This window comes from Miscanthus floridulus, chromosome 8 (assembly GCF_019320115.1).
Source record: "Miscanthus floridulus cultivar M001 chromosome 8, ASM1932011v1, whole genome shotgun sequence".
In the NCBI taxonomy this organism is placed as follows: domain Eukaryota; kingdom Viridiplantae; phylum Streptophyta; class Magnoliopsida; order Poales; family Poaceae; genus Miscanthus; species Miscanthus floridulus.
The window spans coordinates 197,585,961-197,606,700 of record NC_089587.1 but is presented as its reverse complement, the minus strand read 5'-3'; the positions used below and the strand labels follow the sequence as shown (position 1 = coordinate 197,606,700).

Genomic DNA, 20,740 nt, shown 5'->3' with positions numbered 1-20,740 from the left:
GTGTAGTCGAGAGCGACCCTAGTGACAACTCTGATAATGACTATCAGCCTATTCCTCAGATGCCTCCTCGACCACACGACAGAGAGGCCAGTGGCTCCAGCTCCACTCCACCACAGCCACCGTAGACTGACCTAGCACTTCTTGCCGTACTTGAGCGGATGAGATAGGATTAGGCATGCCAGGCATAGGAGACCGCAGCTACTCTTGCACAGGTTCAGGCTTGATAGGATGAGTTCCAGAGGCAGCAGCTTATGATTCAGCAGTAGTTACTTGGCGTCATGCCACATGTCTTTAGTGTTATTGGGGTTGCTCCTCAGTAGTCTACACCTTAGATAGGCTAGCCTGCTGCCACCACTTCAATGACTCCAGCTATATAGTCCAGTGGGCTTTAGAGTAAGGGAGAACCAACTACTCAATTTGCTTCACCTACAGAGCAGGTGTCCTAGTGGTTTATTTCACCAGTGACAGCTCAGGGTCCTCATTTCACACCTATTGTTATGGGCTTCACTCCGCCTCAGAGTTCCTCAGTGCTAATGTCTGACACCCTAGTATCTAGGAGTCTCGGTGCTACCTTCAGTGAGCTGATAGGGTAGCCTACACCTCCAGAGATGAGAGTCCATGTTCCTACCACAGTTGCTCCTATTACCGAGACTACTGAGACACTCCCGTTGTCTGTTGCATCATCAGAGCCACCTTCTATAGTGATGCTTCTAGAGTCACAGGTCCCGCCAGTTCCTGAGCAGACTCAGACCGCTTCACCTTCACTTCCAGCGATAGAGGGTTAGACTGCTCAGAGCTCAGGGTCAGAGGATGGTGTTGCATAGTTCTAGATTTCTCATCGCACCTCAGCGCCCAACTTGTCTGTTCCTGTCCCGTCGTCCGACCCTTAGGTTTTGGTGCTTGACGCCAAAGGGGGAGAGGGATCGAGTATGTTAGATCTAGGGGGAGCGTTACATCTAGGGGAGCATATGATTCATTCCTTTTGGCTCTTTATGTGTGATACATTATGCATTCACGTTTACCTTTATGCATGGCATTACATACTTATGATGGTGATACTTATGTGACATGTGTGCTCTCTACTTTGATTTATATATATGCCATGTCACTTGTTTATGCTCATTTGCTTTGCTTCCGTATTTTACTTTGCTTCAAATGAGCTTTCACTAGTACAGAAACAAGCTTTACTCCCAGTTGGGAAACCCCTTCAGTCCAGGTTTTTCAACCGGGAGCACGAATCTAGGACTAAAGGGCCCCTCCTTTAGTCTTGGTTTCTCGCTCGGTACTAAAGGTCCACCTTTAGTCCCGGTTGGTAATACCAACCGGGGCTAAAGAGGCCTCCCGGCCTGGCCACGTGGGCCGGCCCTTTAGTCCCGGTTGGTATTACCAACCGGGACTAAAGGTTTTCTTTTTTTTGTTTCTATTTTTAATTGATGATTCATTTTGGTTTTTGAATAGGTTTTTGAATACGCATTCTACGCTGCTAATAATATATGTATTCTACACGCTTATAATGTTCGAACATTTTGTACAAACTAAAGTATGAAACTAACGTATATATTACATGCATATACATATATTGTACATTATTTTATGTACATATAATATGTATATATATATATTACAAATAAAGCTTGCATTGTATATTCTATCATATCCTTGGGATAACAAATTCACTCCATCTGGTTTGGCTTCCATGTTTCGTTCATGTCATTGTAGAACTCACCAATGGGGTTTAAGACCTGGTCATTAAGAAATCCTGCTATGGTCTCTTGAATTGCTTTCAGTTGGTCTTGTCGTATGACTTTTTCCTTCAACCATAGAGTCTTCAATAAAAGTTAAAGGAAAAGTATTAATATATATATGTGTGTGTGTTGGTCACGTGATTACTTATATATATGAGCAATAAAAAAATTATGAATATATAAATATATTTATATAATGTACTTTGAGGATCTCTTTAGGAGTTCTTTTTGAGTAAGCCATGATGAACTTGCAAATATAGTATCCACAGTAGTTGGTCCCCTGTTCTTGCCTCAGAACCCACTTTTACGAGAAAAAAGATCCGGTGAATTGAAAGCATGCATGGTGTTAATTGAATTATATATATATATATATATATATATATATATATATATATATATATATATATATATATATATATATATATATAGCTAGTACTTACTTTGTGTGTGATTACATCCAGTGGCGCTTTGCAATGTTTCATGTGGTGTTCCTCAATGAAACTTTTCCAAACACTGCGCCCAATAAAATAAAAAATTAATTTGGCCTTTAATAATTGTTGCAGTTAAAAGATCAGGGTATATATAGTTGCTAGAGAGACCAAATTACCTTTGGATAATATCTATCATGTCTTGGTACTCTGTTTGCTCTTTTCTTAACGAGTATAAGATGCTCAACCGACTATTGGCCATATTAATGACCATCAATATCTAGTGATTGTTGCATATGTTTTTATACACAAATATGATCGACATTAACTAGAGTCAACATATATATATATATATATATATATATATATATATATATATATATATATATATATATATATATATATGGGAGATAGCTTAGCTAGTAAGCAAATAATTAAACAAATGCCCATATGATCGACATTAATTATTTAATACTCACTTGAAGTTGTAGGGGAAGAGTATGTCCTTATTTTGTTGGTTCACTAAGAACCTCATGAGATTTTTCTCGAGTTCAGCTTTCCATTTAGGTGGGGGATTAGGGTGTTTGAATACGACATTTGGATCAACGAAACTAACATCATTATCCTTTCTCTTTCTGAGTTATGTCATCTCATATCTACATATATAAAAATATAGTGTGAGGATATATAATTTATATATATACATGTAGCTTTATATATATACACTTTAATAGTAGAAAATAATCACATTTACAGACAATAGCAGCTAATGAGATTTTTATCGAGAGAGTCTAGGTGGCATAGTTAGTGTAATTCTAAAAACTCAACATATATAACGTCATCGCCACGGAAGATACGGCCCTTATTGGGACACTTCTTCCTCACCCGGTACTCCATCACAATCTTCTCCTCATACTTGCCGCATGCAATGAGAGGGAGGTCCGGCCTCAGTCGCTTTGAAACCCAATGAGAGGCCGAGGACCCGGAAGCAGTTGTCATCTACTCTCTATACTCATTTTTAATATAATATAAATTTCTCATTTTATAAACAAATAAAATTAAAAAACTCTAAAATTCTCTATATCTCTAAACCATGAAGTGTGCTATGCATTCTAGAAATGAAAGCTGAATACTAGTTTTGAATAACTACTTTAACCTTCCTTCATCCAAATATGCAAACTTTAAAGTGATTTTGAGCCTAAATGGCTTACAAATAAAAAAAATTCACCATAAAAAACCACAGATATCTAGTCCACAAAATAAGATATGCTACTTATGAAACATGAGAGTATAAGGTTGGTAACCTTTAGAACCGAAGAATCGATGGAGGAATCAAAGAAATCTTGTGATTACCGGCGATGAGGAAGAAGAGAGGCCGGCGATGAAGCAAGAACACTGAGCTCGAAGTGGCTCGGGCTCGGGGAGGAAGAAGGGGTATGAAGGAGGGGATCTTTAGTCCTAGTTGGAGACAGCAACCGGGACTAAAGGTCCCTTTCTAGTCCCGGACGGAGCCTCCAGACGGGAGTAGACTTTTACTCCTGGTTGGAGGGACCAACTAGGAGTAAAAGTTAACCTTTAGTCTCGGTTGGTAGCTCCAACCGGGACTAAAGGTCCCCTACAGCAAAAGTTTATCGCAGTAGCCATTGGGCAGGGACCTTTAGTCCCGGTTGGAGCTACCAACCGGGACTAAAGGTTTCTCTAGTCCTGGGTGCGAAAAATATCGGGACTAAAGCCAAATTTCGAAGTGGATCAAAAGTTGTTTCTCTACTAGTGTTTACTTTATGTACTCATGCTTAATTCATATCTATTGAGTACACCATGTTGGCTTGGGTCATATAAGCATGTCCAACTCCTTTGCTCTTATTGTCAAAAGCTTATATGAACCAAGCATGTTGAAAACCTCACTCATCTCTTTTACATACTTGAAGTTGTGTTGTCATCAATCACTAAAAAGGGGGAGATCGAAAGCATCTAGGCCCCTAATTGGGTTTCGGTGATTAATGACAATACGAGATTACTATGACTAACGTGTGTTTTGCAGAGACAATTTAAGTTAGGCCATGGTAATGGCAATTGATTGGGCAATCATGGTCGTCCTGCCCCTATAATGGAAATCATTTCGGTTTTCAAAGGATGGACGACAAGGTTAAGGATGGACTAGTTCTAAGTGTCGTTTGGTGTTAAAGAGACACTTATAGTAGTTTATGACTTTTTTTTTCTTTGGCTGTACTATTAAGTGGGGTATGGACTAGTAGCTTGACCTAGACGAGTCTAGTGGGTTAGGTGTGGTGCACACTTGTTAAATCTAGCACTAGGTAGCTCAGGAATAGCCCTAAGATCAATTGGAGCAAACTTTATTTACATATGATTTCGAGTTGGAAGTGAATGGAGGGTAAAATGACTGACCGGACGTTGGTCTGGTTATGACCGGACGCTGAAGGATGAGTCCGATCAGTTCATTTGATCAACTGAAGTCGTCTGGTTGTGACCGGACGCTGGGTGCCAGAGTTTGGTCAACTCCAGAGAGGTTCCAGAGAGGGATTTTCCTGATCGGATGCGTCCGGTCAGTGCTGACCGGACGCTGGTCAGGATTCGGTAACTGACCGGATGCTGAGCAGCGAAGTGATCAGACTCTAGGTGCCAACATCTGGTCAACATCAGTAAGGTTCTAGAGAGTCATTTTCTTCACCGGACACGTCAGATCAGTGCTGACCGGACGCAGATCAGAGTCCGGTCGGAACTTAACGGCTCTTTCTGACACAATGGCGGGGATAACTGACCGGAGCGTCCGGTCACCCTGACCGGAGCATCCGGTCACCCCGCAGAGTGATGACTTAGCCTTCAAATGTTATGTTTTGAATGAGGGGATATAAATACTTGCTCCACTCGTCCAAGGGAGGCCCCTTACCTATTTGTTCAGCTGAGAAACACCATTGAGAGTGCAAAGGAGAGCAAGAGCTTAGTGAGGTGATTGAGATTTGAGGATCCAAGATTAAAGCCTCATTAGTGCAAGGAGAGTAGCAAGTGTGCATCCACCCTTCTCATTAGGCTTATCGTGGTCAAGTGAGAGTTTGTGCTTGTTACTCTTGGTGATCGCCATCACCTAGATGACTTGGTGGTGATTGAGAGTTTGGTGATCATCCGGCGGAGCTTGCGGATGGCCCAACTCAAGTTGTGAGCGGTTGTGGGCGATACACCACGACGGAGTGTCTAAGAATCAGCCCGTAGAGAGCATTTGATCCTTGCACGGATCAACGTTGAGCTACACCCTTGCGCGGGTGCTCCAACGAGGACTAGTGAGGAGTGGCAACTCTTCGATACCTCGACAAAATATCGCTACGTTCCTTTCCCTCTCTTTACTTTAAGCAATTACATTTGAGCAATTCATTTCGTGTCTTTACATTTATAGAATTATCATGCTAGAGTAGAATTGGAACTTAGGTTGTAAAACTTTTGTGTAGTAGAACAATAGAATCACTTTCTAGGCACAATGGGTGAAGTGAGCTAAGTGCAGGGATTAATTATTACAAAAAATTAGAATTAACCCAATTCACACTCCCCTCTTGGGCATCTTGATTCTTTCAGATTCTAAAACATGTATTGTAAAACACAAACTAGTTATGATTATCTTTTCATAGCACTCGATTCCTAAAGAAGTGCAAGCTTATCTTTCGCATATCATAAGCATAAAGTGATGCGACAATTGAAGTTGATATTTTAATTTTGCATTCAAATTTAGAGTTATATTTTAACTATCTATCTTTCGTAAAAACTTATGTAATATTGATTGAAACATTATGATTACGGTATCTATTTTAGATAACAGTATAACACACGCTCATACATATGTTATCGTGGTATTATGTGTTCCCGTTGCAACACACGGGTATTTACCTAGTAGAGTAAAAAATATTACAATAGCTGTTCACAAATGTAATGTAACGCGACTAATAAACAGCGAGGCTATAGTAAAGTAGAAAAAAAAATGAAGTAAAAGTGTTGCTGTTTGCTCCTTAAGTCGAGAGAGAGCACTGAGAACTTCTCTCTATGATGTTCTTAACATATTTTCAGCTCTCTTAATCATCTGGCCAACGAATAGATGCTATCAGCAATAATGCAAATACATTTGCGTGCTCGCACAAACGGTAGTAATAGTCACAAGGAACCAATGAAATCAGGCAATCTTAGGACGAGCAGCAAGACGTCTTCTGGTTGACGGGTTGCCCGCGGATCTGCACCGTCGCTGGCCTTGCGTTGGCCGCGGCTGGTTGGCTGGCCATCCTGAGAACAGCAGTAAGTAGGATTTCGTTAAGCCCCAGTAGGATTTCACGATGGCAATAGCATATTTACCACATGGCACGTTGGCAATACCTATCCTTGATGGATGTGGCCATAGCCATGAAGGCCTGCTCCACGTTGGTGGCGTTTTTGGCACTCGTCTCCATGAATGGGATGCCCATCTCATCAGCAAACGCCTGGATGGTGTTTTTAGGCAATTGTAAATATCCAAAGAAATCATTGGGGAGTGATGAAAAATGAAGTATTGCTGACCTTGTCATAATCTATCTATTCATGAAACTGGATAACTTACCTTTGCTGTCTCAGTTGCCACAACTTTGTTCGCAGTTAGGTCACTCTTGTTCCCAACAAGGAGCTTGTTAACATTGTCACTTGCATAACGGTCAATCTCGTTTAACCATTGCTTCACATTATTGAAGCTTTCTTGGTCTGTCACGTCATATACAATCTGCAAGCCAACAATTAGCCAATATCGTAAAATGATCGATATGGTTGACAAGTTTCAGAAGTTGCTAGTTCAGGTGGCCAACTTACAATGATTCCATGAGCTCCGCGGTAGTAGCTGCTAGTGATTGTCCTGAAGCGCTCTTGTCCAGCAGTATCCCACTGCAGCAATTACAAAACCATGTCAGTTGAAGGAATATGCAATAGTTATATCATAACATAATTGTAATTTTCGGACAAATCTGGGCAGTTGTTTATTGTTATGGACTGCATTTCCCTTGGTTCACCAATGAACACTAGAGTATGATATTCTCCAGATGTAGCTATAATTCTACCACTTGATGCCAAATTGTGCTTCTAGATTACATAGCAGGTTAAACAAAATTTAGATAAAAAATTTTGAAGAGTAGAAATATCATTTCCACATTTAGAGAACATTGGTTCATCTGCTAAATAGTGGGAACCTATGTTACATTATGTTCAAACTTATTTGCTACATGATCAGTCAACACATAAATGTTTCAGTTTCTCTACTGACTATTATGAAAAGGCTAGCTTTTGTTTTTTACTTTCCAGTTTACCTAGGGAAACATGTCACATATGACATCACCACATACGATAAATAAAAGGGGCTATTGCGTTCTTGTCCCTACTTTGACGTCCAATTGTGATTTTACCCCTGCTTTTGTCATCGTTGTGATTTTACCCCTGTTTTTTGAAAACGAAGCTTAAGTTTACCCCTATTCCGTGAACAACAGGTAATGGTGTCGAATGGGCTCAGTAAGGACAAGTTTGTCCATGCGAAATTGCCCCTACTTATCTGAATACATTGTGATTTTATCCTTGTTTTTTAAAAAAAAATTAGCAGCATCATTACACAACTTGTTACATATGATTCCACACAGCATGCAAATCACATCACCGAATACACAGTTAGCTAAATCGCTAAACAGACAGAAACTCATTCTACCTACAGATTGATACTAATTTTCCTACAGACCAAATCACAGGAGCTGACGTCCCCGGCGGCAGGCGCTGACGTCGCTGACGCAGACGCCGGGCAGATCTTCGGCAGCGGCACGGGCGCGGCATCGACGCCCGCGGACCAGCAGTACACGCTGTAGTCGCTGGACGCGACGCCGCACGTGAAGTTGTCACCGGCAACAAGGAACTAGAAGATCCCGAGCGCCAGCTCGTACAGGGTGGTGGTGGGCCCCCCAGGCTCCAGCACACCGCGGTGTGGTTGGGCCGGCAGAGCGCGCACGCGTGGGAGCCGCTGACTGCCAGGCCGTACCCGAAGAGGTCCCTTGGCAGCGCGCCGGAGGCAGAGGCGTTCGCCGCTGCGCCGACGTCGTCCGCGCTCGAGCAGACCGCGACGCCGGAGGCGAGGACGGTGCATGCTCGGGAGCCCCCCGCGGCGAGGCACGGCGCGGCAGTCACGTTGGCGAGCCCCGCCTGCACCGCGCTACCCTGCGGGCCCCAGCATAGGACGGCCGCGGACACGTTGGTCTCGACGGCGCAGGTGAAGCCATCCCCGGAGACGAGCGAGCGGAACCCGCCGTCGGCCTGCGCGGGGAACCGGTCCCTGCCGCGCCACCATAGGACTCTCCCGGTCCCGGAGGCGGAGGTGTTGGCTTCGTAGGCCGCGACGTGGTCCCCGCCGCCGACGAGGTCGGCGAGAGGGTCGGGACCGTTGTAGAGCCGGCGGAGCTGCCCCCACTGCGGCGCGGGCGTGGACGGCCAGCAGAAGAGCGCGGCGCCACCGGCCTGCAGGCCGCACACGAAGCCTCGCCCCGCGGAGACCTCGATGAAGGCGATGATGGACTGCGCGACGGGGTTGGAAGAGGCGGAGGCGTTGGAGGAGTTGGACTTGGAGGAGCCTGGGGATCGCGCCCGTCCCTCGTCGCCGCCCAGCCGCACCCCACGCTCTGCCGCTGGGCCCTAGCCGCCCGACGCCCGGGCGCCTGCCCGCCCGACAAACGGGGCCTGCCCGCTCGGGGCCAGCCCGTGCCCTCGTCGCGCGGCGCAAGGAGCCGCCCAGCCGCACCCCACGCTCACGCCGCCCACACCCTGGCCGCCCGACGCCCGGGCGCCTGCCCACCCGACGAACGGGGCCTGGCTCCATCCCGCCGGATCCACCACTGGAGGCCACCTCTCCGCCGGATCCGCGCCGTGGTGGCTGCATCCTGCCGGATCTGCCGCCGAAGGCCACCTCTCCGCCCGATCCGCGCCGTGGTGGCTCCATCCCACCGGATCCGTCGCCGGATCCACGCCATGGTGGCTCCATCCCGCCGGATCCACGACACCACCCGCCGGTGGAGCCATGGAGGTAGGGGAGGGCGGATCCGTGACGCCACCCGCTGCTGCTGCTGCTCCGTGCCGCCGGGAGGGGCCGAGCCGCCCTGCGCCCTACCCGACGCTGGATCCGGGAGGAGCCACCGCCGGGAGCTGGGCCCACGCTCGTGGCAACCGTGCACCACCGCCGGGAGCCATCGTGGGGGAGAGTGGAGGAGAGAGGGAGGGTTGGGGAGGGGGCGCGTCGAGAGGGGAGGGGGCGTGTCGAGCGCCGGGAGGGGAGGGGAGGGGGCGCGTCGGGCAACTTCGCGAGGAGTACGCGTCGGGCTGTGGAGGAGACCGGAGGGAGAGAGGATACGGTAGAGGATGGGGGATTGGGGAGGGTACGAGTGGATAAGGGGTATTGTTGTCCTTTGGTCTTACTGTGAAGGGTTTTGTTGTTTTTTAATTTTTTTTTATTTCAGATACAACTAACAGAGTTAAAAGTAAATATAAACTGAGCCTTAGTAGTTACAAAGCAGGGGTAAAATCACAACGATAACAAAAACGAGGGTAAAATCACAATGGGACATCAAAGTAGGGGCAAGAACACAATATTCCCTAGATAAAAAGAAAAATACAGCATAGTAATCTTACAATTTGAAGTTTTATAGTCTTCCCATCTTGCTCTACTGTCCGAATTTTCTGCAAAAATGATAAAAAAAGAGAAGTTATTGCTGGGCCACAAAGACAAGTTGAATTAAAGTATATTAATTCTTTTCACTAGTAGGTAAATGAATTTGCAATGCACTTACGAAATCAACCCCAATTGTGCTGATGTAGCTGTCCAAATATGAATCATCCTAATCACAGAAGGAAAGTTATCAGAAACATTGACATTAAGCTTTAAGGATGATGCTTTAATATAAGTAAAAAGTGGCATTGTGAAACGATGAAATAGAAACATAAAGAGGAACTCTCCAGGATTTAAAAACCTATAGTAATCAATGCTTTTTAGCTGCAGTTGTAGGGTTAAGTCACACGGTGCACATTTCTTCAAATGTACATTTATTTATTTATTTTATTTATATTACAACAGCTACACTAAAGAAATACACTGCTTCAGCGTAGATTACGAGAAGAAATAGGAGTACTTACCGCAAATCTGAGAAGCAAGCATGATTTCCCAACACCAGAATCACCAATAAGCAGAAGTTTGAAAAGGTAATCGCTGAAATTGGAAAAAGAAACTAGGTTAAGTAGTGAATACATTGACAAGGTAGATAGTAATTTACTGGCAGATCATGTTGGCTTCCATCACTTCGCCAAGATGCCAACAACTTTGAATTGTCATTATCACAAAAATAAATGTGCTCAGGCAGTCCCATTCAAACGGCCTGTTCGCTGGTTGGTTTCTGGGCTGATAAGCCCGACTGGTGCTGGTTTGTTGTGAGAGGAAAACACTGTTGGCTGGCTGATAAGCCCTGGCTGAAACCAACAAGCGAACAGGCTGAAAATTGTTTCTCTATAAAGTTCCGAATTTTCTATACTCTAGCCATCAAATTCATAACACGAAGATTTGAAGTATACACGTTGAATGTCAGAAGAGGCCAATCTACCATGTGTTACACAATTTCGTATATCTCCAGACTGGGTTCCTTCCCTAATTATCATAGTCCCTTGAATGGTTGACGATTCAGTAATGGTACTACAATGATAATGTAAGATGTAACCAAGACAATACTGCCTATTTTGCTACACAACACTGTCAACATACTCCCACTGGCCACACATATATCACAGGTTGCCTAAAAATTGGATCAAAATCAACCCATATTCTAAAAATATTCAGTTTGGAGATATAAAAATGTTATGGGTAGATTTGTATTACTAACACTTCCTTAACCACATACATTCATTAGACACTATAACAATACTTTAATAGGAAAATATGGTCAAAGTCGCATCTTAAAAAACAGAAAAAGCAAACATCATATACTTTCGATAGGAGGGAGTAAATACTTGTTCCACATTGACCATATATAATGGATGTTCCAATGCAACAATAACTAATATGTAGCAACTTTTAGGTTATTTATTTACATTACATACCCGCAGCATGTGGAAGTTATTTAACAAATGCAGTCATCTACAGTACAATGTTCATGCAAAGAACGGTTGACCGTAAAATATGAACAGAACTCATAATACGATAATGATTATAATTCTCCAGTTATTTTCCCTTAGAAAGCCTATATCGCTGCACCAGAGAACATTCTCACCACGCCCTATAAAGCAAAGCATAATCTAGACGGAGAGCAAATACATCCATCAAAGGTGCACCAAGCTGTACAACCATGCAGGTAGATCAAAGCACCGCGGCGGCAGGTGGCCCTTTCATTCACGAAATCCGATTTGGAACACAAATTGCCAGATCCAGATCGAAAGCTAGTGAGACCCACCAGCGCGCACCTGATCAGATCTCCGTAAGCTCCATCATCCGAACAACGCAACCCACAGCAACAAGCTCAAATTCAACGGAATTACGAGAGCAGCAGCTACATAGATCACGGTGATGTGCGGGCGCGGAAGACAAGACAAGGGAACGGAAGGGAAGGATGATCGGAGGCCTTACTACTCAGGATTCATGACGAATCAAATCTGGCTGAATCACTCGCCTCTGCCGCGCCTTCGAACGGGGACGACGGGGGACGACGACGGGAGGGGCGGTCCGACCGTCCGAGCGAGTCGATGGATCTGGGGAGGAGAGACGCGAGGCGAGGGCAGGTGGTTGGATGGAGATGCAAACGTGAGATATTCAAGGGGCGGAACGATAAGTCCTCGAGAGCCGCGGCTCGCGGTCGCGGAGCGAAAGCCGCGTGCGCGCCCCGCGTGGCGTGGGTCATCGCTGGCCTCACTCGCCCTCGCGGCGTTGGCCGTTGGCCGCGCGTTTGCTTCGGTGCGACGGAGACACAGACACGGGGCGGCCCGTGATGACCAGGCATGTTTCGCTCGGTTTGACCTCCGCGGTTCCGTGCGGCCGGCCCCTGCCCGGAATGAGCTTCGTAGTTGGACTGGTTTGAGTTTGAACAGGTGGGACCCGCTAGCTTCTATAGAAAGCGGTGGCTCCGACCGCCGCGGATGGGCTATTTGACGGCGGAACCAGCTGCGCCGACCTCCAGGCCTTCTTTGAGCACACGGTACGTGGACTTGTGTTTCTTCGAGGTCGATTTCTGGATGCGAAGGGGAGCGGCTGCGGCAGCAGTGACGAGGAGGTGGCTGTCGAAGCGTTCCCCAGGATGGAGACGAGGCGAGCGGTGGCCAGGGCGCGGCGAGGGCGGCAGCGTTCGGCTGGCTGGCTGAAAAACGGCGGGTACTGATTTAGTGAGAGAAAAACACTATCAGGGCCTGTTTGGAACGCAGGAATTTCACAGGAATCGCGCAGGAATTTCATAGGAATCAGTTTATTTTCACAGGAAAAAGTACAGGAACGGGAAAAAATCCCGCATTCCAAACAGACCCTCAAAGGGCGGAGGCGGGAGGCAAGCGACAGCGCCGGGGGCACACGAGATAAATCTGGCACCAAACGTCGATTGGGACTTGGGAGGGGAACTGACGGAGAGACTGGGAGGCACGATGTGAAATCCCGAAATTGTTGGAGTCCATTTTTACAAGTCTTGGCCCAATTTTTTTTTTTTTTTTTGCCCTCTTGAAAGGCGTGATTTTCCCCTGTTTCCTTCGTTTGCTCTAACCCCATTGGAAGGAACACCCTGAGCTGGCTATCAGCACGATGTCACCAGATGATCCGGTGACTTCAAAATTAATCCAGCATATTTGATCCGACACACGTCTGGTTCGGATACTTTTAGTTTCTATATCCAACTGCTAAGCATTTCTAGCACAGAATGTGTGCAGTATACCTACCATCTATCTAAGGCTAGAAGCCTAGAACAGGTCAAAACTACTCATCTTATATCTCACCTGATAGTATAGTATGCCAAAGGGAAGAAAAAAAAAAACCCCAAATACTGAAACATTCTAGGTGCTTTTCAACTCCCATTGCATTTCGAACTAGCCGGTCCTGAGCACTGATCCTTCAAGCATATCTTTTGATTTAATACCATGAAAACCATAATTGAAGCCAACAGACCACAACTTAGATTGCTGCTACACAACACACTTTAGTCACAATGATCATGTTAACCACCAAAACCAAATCGGAGGGCTGTATACAAATGCAATTCGTGGCTTATAAGCAGTGAAGCTGTATTATAATAAGGTAGAAAAGAATGAAGGAAATAAACTGCCATTCTTTGCTCTTAAGTCAATAGAGCAACAAGGGGCCGGTCTCTATGTTCTTACATATTTGCAGCTCTCTAATCATCCGATCAACAAATAGATGCTATCAGCAAGGGCGTCTTCTGAACCAATAATGCAGATACACTTGTGCGCACACAATCGGTGGTAATTGTGTGTTGAGTTTACACAAGGAACAAAAGAAATCAGGCAACCTTAGGATGAGCAGCAAGACGTCTTCTGATTTACAGGTTGACCGCGGATCTGCACGGTCGCTGGCCTCGCGTTAGCCACAGCTGGTTGGCTGGCCATCCTGAGAACGGCAGCAAGTAGGATTTCATTAAACACAGTAGAATTTCACGATAGCAATAGGATATTTACCAGTTGTCATGTTAGCTGTACCTGTCCTTGATGGATGCAGCCATAGCCATGAAGGCCTGCTCCACATTGATGGCGTTTTTGGCACTCGTCTCCATGAATGGAATGCCCATCTCATCAGCAAATGCCTGAATGGTGTTTTTAGGCAATTGTAAATGTCCAAAGAAATCATAGGGGAGTGGTAAAAAATGAAATATTGCTGACCTTGTATCTATTCATGAAACTGGATAGCTTACCTTTGCTGTCTCAGTTGCCACAACTTTGTTGGCAGTTAGGTCGCTCTTGTTCCCAACAAGGAGCTTGTTAACATTGTCACTTGCATAACGGTCAATTTCATTTAACCATTGCTTCACGTTATTGAAGCTTTCTTGGTCTGTCATGTCATATACAATCTACAAGCCAACAATAGAACATAGACAGTATCGTAACATGATCAATATGGTCGACAAGTTTCAGAAGTTGCTAGTTCAGGTGGCCAACTTACAATGATTCCATGAGCTCCGCGGTAGTAGCTGCTAGTGATTGTCCTGAAGCGCTCTTGTCCAGCAGTATCCCACTGCAGCAATTACAAAACCATGTCAGTTGAAGAATTACACAATAGTTATACCATAAAAGTATTGACAATTTTCAGACAAATCTGGGCTGTTGTTCATTGTTATGGAATGCATTTCGCTTAATTCACTAATTATACTACGCTCCAGATGTAGCTATAATTCAAACACTTGATGCTGAATTGCACTTATTGGAAAAATGTGTTGTCACTACTCACAAGTACAAATGACAACAGAACTAGACCAACCAAACTCAAGTACAGGTCATAAACAATATATTAAGATAAAAAAATGAATAGTGGAATACATTTCCACAGTTAGAAAACATTGGTTCGTCTGCTAACTAGTGGGAACTTAAATTACATCATGTTTAAACTTATTTCCTACATGATCAATCAATAGATATCTATTTCCAGTTTCTCTGCTAGCTTTTATGGAAAAGGCTAAGTTTTCCTTTTACTCTCCAGTTTATCTTGGGAAACATATGTCAAGCATGACATCACAAATACATCAAAGGATGCACATATGTTAAGTAAAATAAAAATATGGCACAGCATTAATCTTACGATTTGAAGCTTTATGGTCTTCCCGTCTTGCTCTACTGTCCGAATTTTCTGCAAAAAAAAAAGATAAAACAGAAAACTTATTAAAGGGACGCAAAGAGAACTTGAATTAATAAACTATATTAATTCATTTCAGGAGTAAGTAAATGAATTTGCAATGCACTTACGAAATCAACTCCAATTGTGCTGATGTAGCTGTCCAAATATGAATCATCCTAATCACAGAATGACACTTATCAGTAACATTGTCGGTTTATGCAAGAAAGATTTCACATTAAGCTTTAAGGATGATGATTTAATACAAGTAAACTATGGCCCTGCAAAACGATATATAGAAACATGAACAGGACCTCTCCATGATTTGAAAACTTATATAGTAATCAATGATTTTCAGCTGCAGTTGTAACTTGCAAGGTTAAGTCACACGGTGCATGTTTCTTCAAGTGTACATTTATTATATTGCAACAGCTACACTAAAGAAATACACCACTTCAGCGAAGGAGTATCAAAGGATGATTATGAGATGAAATAGTTGTTCTTACCGCAAATCTGAGAAGCAAGCATGATTTCCCAACACCAGAATCACCAATAAGCAGAAGTTTGAAAAGGTAGTCACTGAAATTGAAAAAGGAAACTAGGGGTAAGTAGTGCATTACATTGACAGGGTGGATGAGTACTCTATTGGCAGATCATGTTGGCTTCCATCACTTCGCCAAGATACCAACACCTTACAAATGTCATTAGTGTGACATAAATGTGCTCATGCGGTCCTATTCAGAATCGTTTTTCTCTCTAAGTTTAATTTTTTATGTTTCATTACCTATCTAGCCTTCTAATTCATAAAACGAAGATTTGAACTTTACATGTTGAATGCCAGAATAGGCCAATCTAACATTTGGCTTGTACAATTTCATATAACTCCAGGTTGGATTCTTTCTGAAATTGAGTGATCATAGGTTCAGTATTCTACTACAACCATATTATAAACAAGACAAATACTTGGCTAAACAACACTTTCAACATAGTATAGACTTGTTCCATGTTGAATTAACAAATGCAGTAATTTACAGTACAATGTTCATGCAGAGGAAACAGTTCATCGTAAAATATATACAGAAGTCATAACTCGATAATGATTTCCCATGGTAATCGCCCCCACCAAAAAAAAACATGGCCACGTATTTTCCACTAGAAAGCCTATACCTCTACACCAGAGAGCATTCTCACCACGCCTTACAAAGCAAAGCATAATCTAAACCGAACATAACATGAATTTCTCCATGAAGGTAGACCAAAGCACTGCGGCCGCAGGAGGCCCTTTCATTTACGAAATCCCAACAGGAAATCACGAATTCCCAGATCCAGATCGGAAGCTAGTGAGACCCACCAGCGCGCGCCTGATCAGATCCCCGTAAATTCCAACCGGAACCACGCAACCACAGACCAACAGCAACCAGCGAAAATCCAACGGAATAGATCACGGTGATGGGCTCGGAAGAGAAGGGAAGGATGATCGGAGGCCTTACTACTCGGGATTCATGACGACTCAAATCTGACGGAAGGAATCGCTCAGCCTGCCGCGCTTTGGAACGGGGACGACGGGAAGGGCGGTCCGAAACTCCGAACGAATTGATGGATCTGGGGGAGGAGAAACGCGGGGGAGGAGAAACGCGTGGCAGGTTCTTGGGAGTTGGAGATGCAATTATGCAAACGTGGGAGGTGTTCAACAGTTCAAGGGGTGGAACGATAAAAAACTGGAGCCGCGTCCGCGTCCCGCGTGGGCGTGGGCATGGGCCATCGCTGGCCTCGCGGAGTCGCGGGAGGCGTCGGCCTCGGCCCGTGCGCCCGTGCGTTTGCTCGGGCCCCGACCGCCTGGGAGGCCGGGCCGGGATAGGGGCGGCCCGTAATGGCCAGGCAACGTGTTCGGCTTAACATCCTCTCTCCTGTCCACGGCCATGAACCCAATCACCCAATAGTGAGCTCTCTTCAGATCAAAAAAAAAAAAAAAAGAGAGAGAGAGCTCTCTTTCCTTTTTTTTTTTAAAAAAAGTGTAGTTTCAAAAAAATAGTGAGTGGTAATCTAGCCTCTATTGTTTTATGAACCCATTTCACCCAATGCGGATCGTGCGTTGCGCGCACAAGTTTTTATACGAACTGTACAACAAAGTCTATTGAATGGTGGGAGACCGGAATACATTTGTTCCTTAATCTTAAAAAAAAGTCTATTGAGTGGATATGGTGCACCGAGCAAACGCACAAGACATACAATAGTTTAGGGCTAATTGGCGGAGGACACTTAGAGTACTTTAGGATTTTGTTTTTTCCTTTGGTCGTACTATAAAGTGGTATAAACAGGCAGCTTGATCCAAGTAAGTCTATTGAATGGATGTGATGCACACTTGTCAAACTTAGCACTATGTAGCTCAGAGAAAACCCTAAGTTCAATTGGAGGTTAGTCCTTTTTCAAAGGTGTTTAAATTGGATGAAAATGGAGCCATTTTGACAGCACGGGATTCATTCGGTGCCCTAGTCAAGGGTGCACCGAAAAAATGCGGTATGTGTAGTGGTTTCACTATTCGATGAACAATGCCACCTATTCTTCCGATGGCACTAGAGAAAAAGCGTCTAAGTCAACAACTGGTGGACACAGTGCACAGAGAGGTTCTAGACTCATTGGAATAATTCGGTGAGGGTTACCAGAGAATTTGGTGCTCACCTGAGAGGTTCTAGTAAGGGTTTGATACCACCAGATGATGCACTACAGGTGGTCATACAGTAACGACTAGTTGGATTCTAGCCATTGGAGAGCCACTGGTAAACTCCGGTGCCCAGCTCAAATAGGCATCGGATTTATTGATGAGTACAAAAAGAATGGAGTGCGCTTCAAACGGCTAGTTTCTAGAGTGGGGGCTATATATACCCATCGCCATCTCATGCATGAGAGCTCTCTTGGCATTCAGAACAGTTGCATACACCCTTTGGTGACTAAGAGAGAGCTTGAGGCTAGTGGAGTGATTTAGGTTTGCTAATTCGAAGAATAAGGACTCCATTAGTTCTTACAAAGTAGCAAGTGTGCATCCACTCTTCTCATTAGGCTTGGTTAGGTCAAGTGAGAGTTTGTGTTTATTATCCTTCGTGATCAGCATTACCTAGACAGCTTGGTGGTGATTGGGAGCTTGGTGATCTCTCAGTGGCAATTGTGGGAGGCCCAACTCTTGATGTAAATATTGTGAGTGATTCACCATGCCGAAGGCGAAGAATCAACCCATAGAGAGCACTTGGTCCTTGCATGGATCAAAGCGAAGCAATACCTCGAGAAAACAACGACGTGTTTCTTACCCTTCTTCTTTACATTTGAGCATATTCTTTCATATATTTACATTCCTGGAATTGCCATGCTAAACTAGGATTGGAACTAGGTTGCAAAACTTTGTGTGGTAGGCTAGAAACACTCATTTAGGCACAAGGGTGAAATGGGCTACATGATATTTTAATTTTGCGATAATCTTAAATTTGCCCAATTCACCCCCTCTCTCCCCTCGTGGGCATCTTGAGCCTTCCACTTTCTACAAATTTTTATTGCCAAATTCAAATTAATTAAAAAGATGAAAACGTTTTTTTTTCTTTGGTCAGTTTTAGTGGAGATTTTATTCCTAGTTTCCAAAGCTCACGCGTATTGGAAACAATGTAGACTGGATTCATCCTCATAGTATACATTTCACTCCATAAAATTTTGATCATCTCTCCCTTTACTTATATTGTGCTTATCTGCAGGTTATTTTCTGGGTTACTATTGGACACGCTTCTGGACCATACTCCAAAAGAAAAGCAACAGACCAAGGTTGAAGTGGGCATGCCGTACATTAGAGACAGTGGCTTTAGATATCTTCGCCAAACATGGATGATTGTCGCCTAGTAGAATTGTTGTAGTCTAAACTACGTCTCATTTGTTAGTGTTGTTTTTTGAGAGCATGCTTTTATAGCCGGAGGCTAAAAGTATAATAAAGAATGGTTGTGTGGAAAAATCTTGTAGGGACCAAAATAAAATTCATTTTCCTAAAAATTGTGACAGGTCAATATATTTTTTGTAGCTTATTTAATATCTACTATAAAACTTTCTATGAGTCTGGCCTTAAACATTTTCACAAGCGACTCATGCAAGAAACACTCGTGAGATATAGGTTTCTAGTCGTTTCAAAGCTAAGGAACATGCCAACTACACCTGTGGCTGTGGCTGGTCTGTTGAGTCTCATGTAAAACGGTTGGGGTGTCTAAACAATCTTTCTTTTTTATAGCGGAAGTAAGTTTCCACATTAGTGCTAGCAAAAAGCCACGTTAGAAGAGAGAGTATTGAACCGGCGCTTGGCTTTTTGCCGACTGAGAAACAACGACCGAGACGAAAAGGTCCTCTCCGAGGCCTCGTTTGGATTACAAGTTTTTTCACTCTCTCTTCATCATATTAAATCTTTTGGACACATACATAGATTATTAAATGTAGATAAAAAATAACTAATTACATAGTTTGATTGTAAATTACGAGACGAATCTTTTAAGCCTAGTTAGACCATAACTGGACAATAATTGTCAAATACAAACGAAACTGTTACAGTATCAAATACTGATTCCTAACCTCAATCTAAAAGCCTCAGCCGGATGCTGGCTAGGAGCCGCCGCTTCATTCTCTGCAACCTCATACTCCGCTCCCTCTAGAAAATATTTATATATTTGATACAACAAGCCGTCCTATTAAGGCTTTGTTTAATTGGCCAAATTTTGGAAATTTGGCTACTATAGCATTTTCGTTTTTATTTGGCAATTAGTGTTCAATTATGGACTAATTAGGCTCAAAACGTTCGTCTCATAATTTCCAACCAAATTGTATAATTAGTTTTTTTCGTCTACATTTAATGCTCCATGCACGTATCGTAAGATTCGATGTGATGATTACTATAGCACTTTTTGAAAAAAAAAATTGGGAACTAAACAAGGCCTAAAGCTTTTGACATCTGCATTCAGCCAGCGGAAGTGAGAAAGGTGCCAACCGTAATTGTACTATCAACTGTAATTGTACTATCAACCGTAATTTATATATTTGATACAACAAGCCGTCCTATTAAAGCTTGTTGCTGTCTTTTTTGCCTGCGAATGATGGTTGGCAGTTGCCAATCGTCCAGAAGTTTGGGGTTGAACCGATTACCCATGCGGATTTGCAGAGAGCCAGAGATTTAAAAGTTCAAATCCAACCTCCAACGGCGCCACCTAAGACTTTGAATGGAAACGGTTACGTACGTGACCTGTCGTGGTACTACTGCTTCCCTCTCGTCGGCGGCGATCTTATGGCCTGTTTGTATCATACTAAAATTAACGACTAAATTTAGTACCAGTGGATCCAAGTGCTAATAGTTCATATGCAATTTCAACTCATTATCCAACCACCTATTAACAGATGAATCTAAACAGCACCAAATTAGCGGCTATTAGCTCAAGCAAAAACTATGAACATGGACGACAAAACATATAGTAAATGATATTACAGAGTGTCTATTTCCATATTATGTTAAAGAAAGAACAAAAAGAAAAGACATGTAATACAGGTCTCCGGACTGCAAATTAAGATTCTAGTCAATGCGAACAGGTTGAGAGTTTGATAGAAAGGGATAGTCCAATGCAAACCCATTAATAAACCAAACATATGCTTAACAATCCATTTGAATGAAACGGGAATCATCTCCCGCCAGTATAGAGCTTAAGGAGCTGTATTCG

General features: G+C 43.8%; 2 protein-coding genes across 2 annotated transcripts; both read right to left on the bottom strand.

Annotated features, from left to right (window-relative positions):
* Positions 1-6,003: 6,003 nt before the first annotated feature.
* LOC136477868 (GTP-binding protein YPTM2-like) lies at positions 6,004-12,094 on the bottom strand. Its single transcript, XM_066476126.1, has 8 exons — positions 11,826-12,094; positions 10,349-10,421; positions 10,006-10,053; positions 9,848-9,895; positions 7,007-7,078; positions 6,765-6,920; positions 6,545-6,648; positions 6,004-6,454 (listed from the first exon to the last, which is right to left on the bottom strand). The coding sequence occupies exons 1-8, from the start codon at positions 11,837-11,839 to the stop codon at positions 6,358-6,360; spliced, it is 612 nt and encodes a 203-aa protein (XP_066332223.1). The 5' UTR covers positions 11,840-12,094; the 3' UTR covers positions 6,004-6,357.
* Positions 12,095-13,480: 1,386 nt separating this feature from the next.
* Positions 13,481-16,687, bottom strand: LOC136474499 (GTP-binding protein YPTM2-like). Its single transcript, XM_066472068.1, has 8 exons — positions 16,505-16,687; positions 15,521-15,593; positions 15,146-15,193; positions 14,982-15,029; positions 14,349-14,420; positions 14,101-14,256; positions 13,889-13,992; positions 13,481-13,799 (listed from the first exon to the last, which is right to left on the bottom strand). Exons 1-8 carry the CDS (start codon positions 16,516-16,518, stop codon positions 13,703-13,705), a joined length of 612 nt encoding a protein of 203 aa, XP_066328165.1. The 5' UTR covers positions 16,519-16,687; the 3' UTR covers positions 13,481-13,702.
* Between the last annotated feature and the right edge of the window lie 4,053 nt (positions 16,688-20,740).

Bases quoted from the DNA above. Each gene is read 5' to 3' on its own strand.
- LOC136477868 (XM_066476126.1), bottom strand. The intron at 10,054-10,348 runs GTAAGTACTCCT...TTCTGTGATTAG, and splicing joins GCTTGCTTCTCAGATTTGCG to GATGATTCATATTTGGACAG. The intron at 6,921-7,006 runs GTAAGTTGGCCA...GTTGGCTTGCAG, and splicing joins GCGGAGCTCATGGAATCATT to ATTGTATATGACGTGACAGA.
- LOC136474499 (XM_066472068.1), bottom strand. The intron at 15,194-15,520 runs GTAAGAACAACT...TTCTGTGATTAG, and splicing joins GCTTGCTTCTCAGATTTGCG to GATGATTCATATTTGGACAG. The intron at 14,421-14,981 runs GTAAGATTAATG...TAATTGCTGCAG, and splicing joins AGACCATAAAGCTTCAAATC to TGGGATACTGCTGGACAAGA.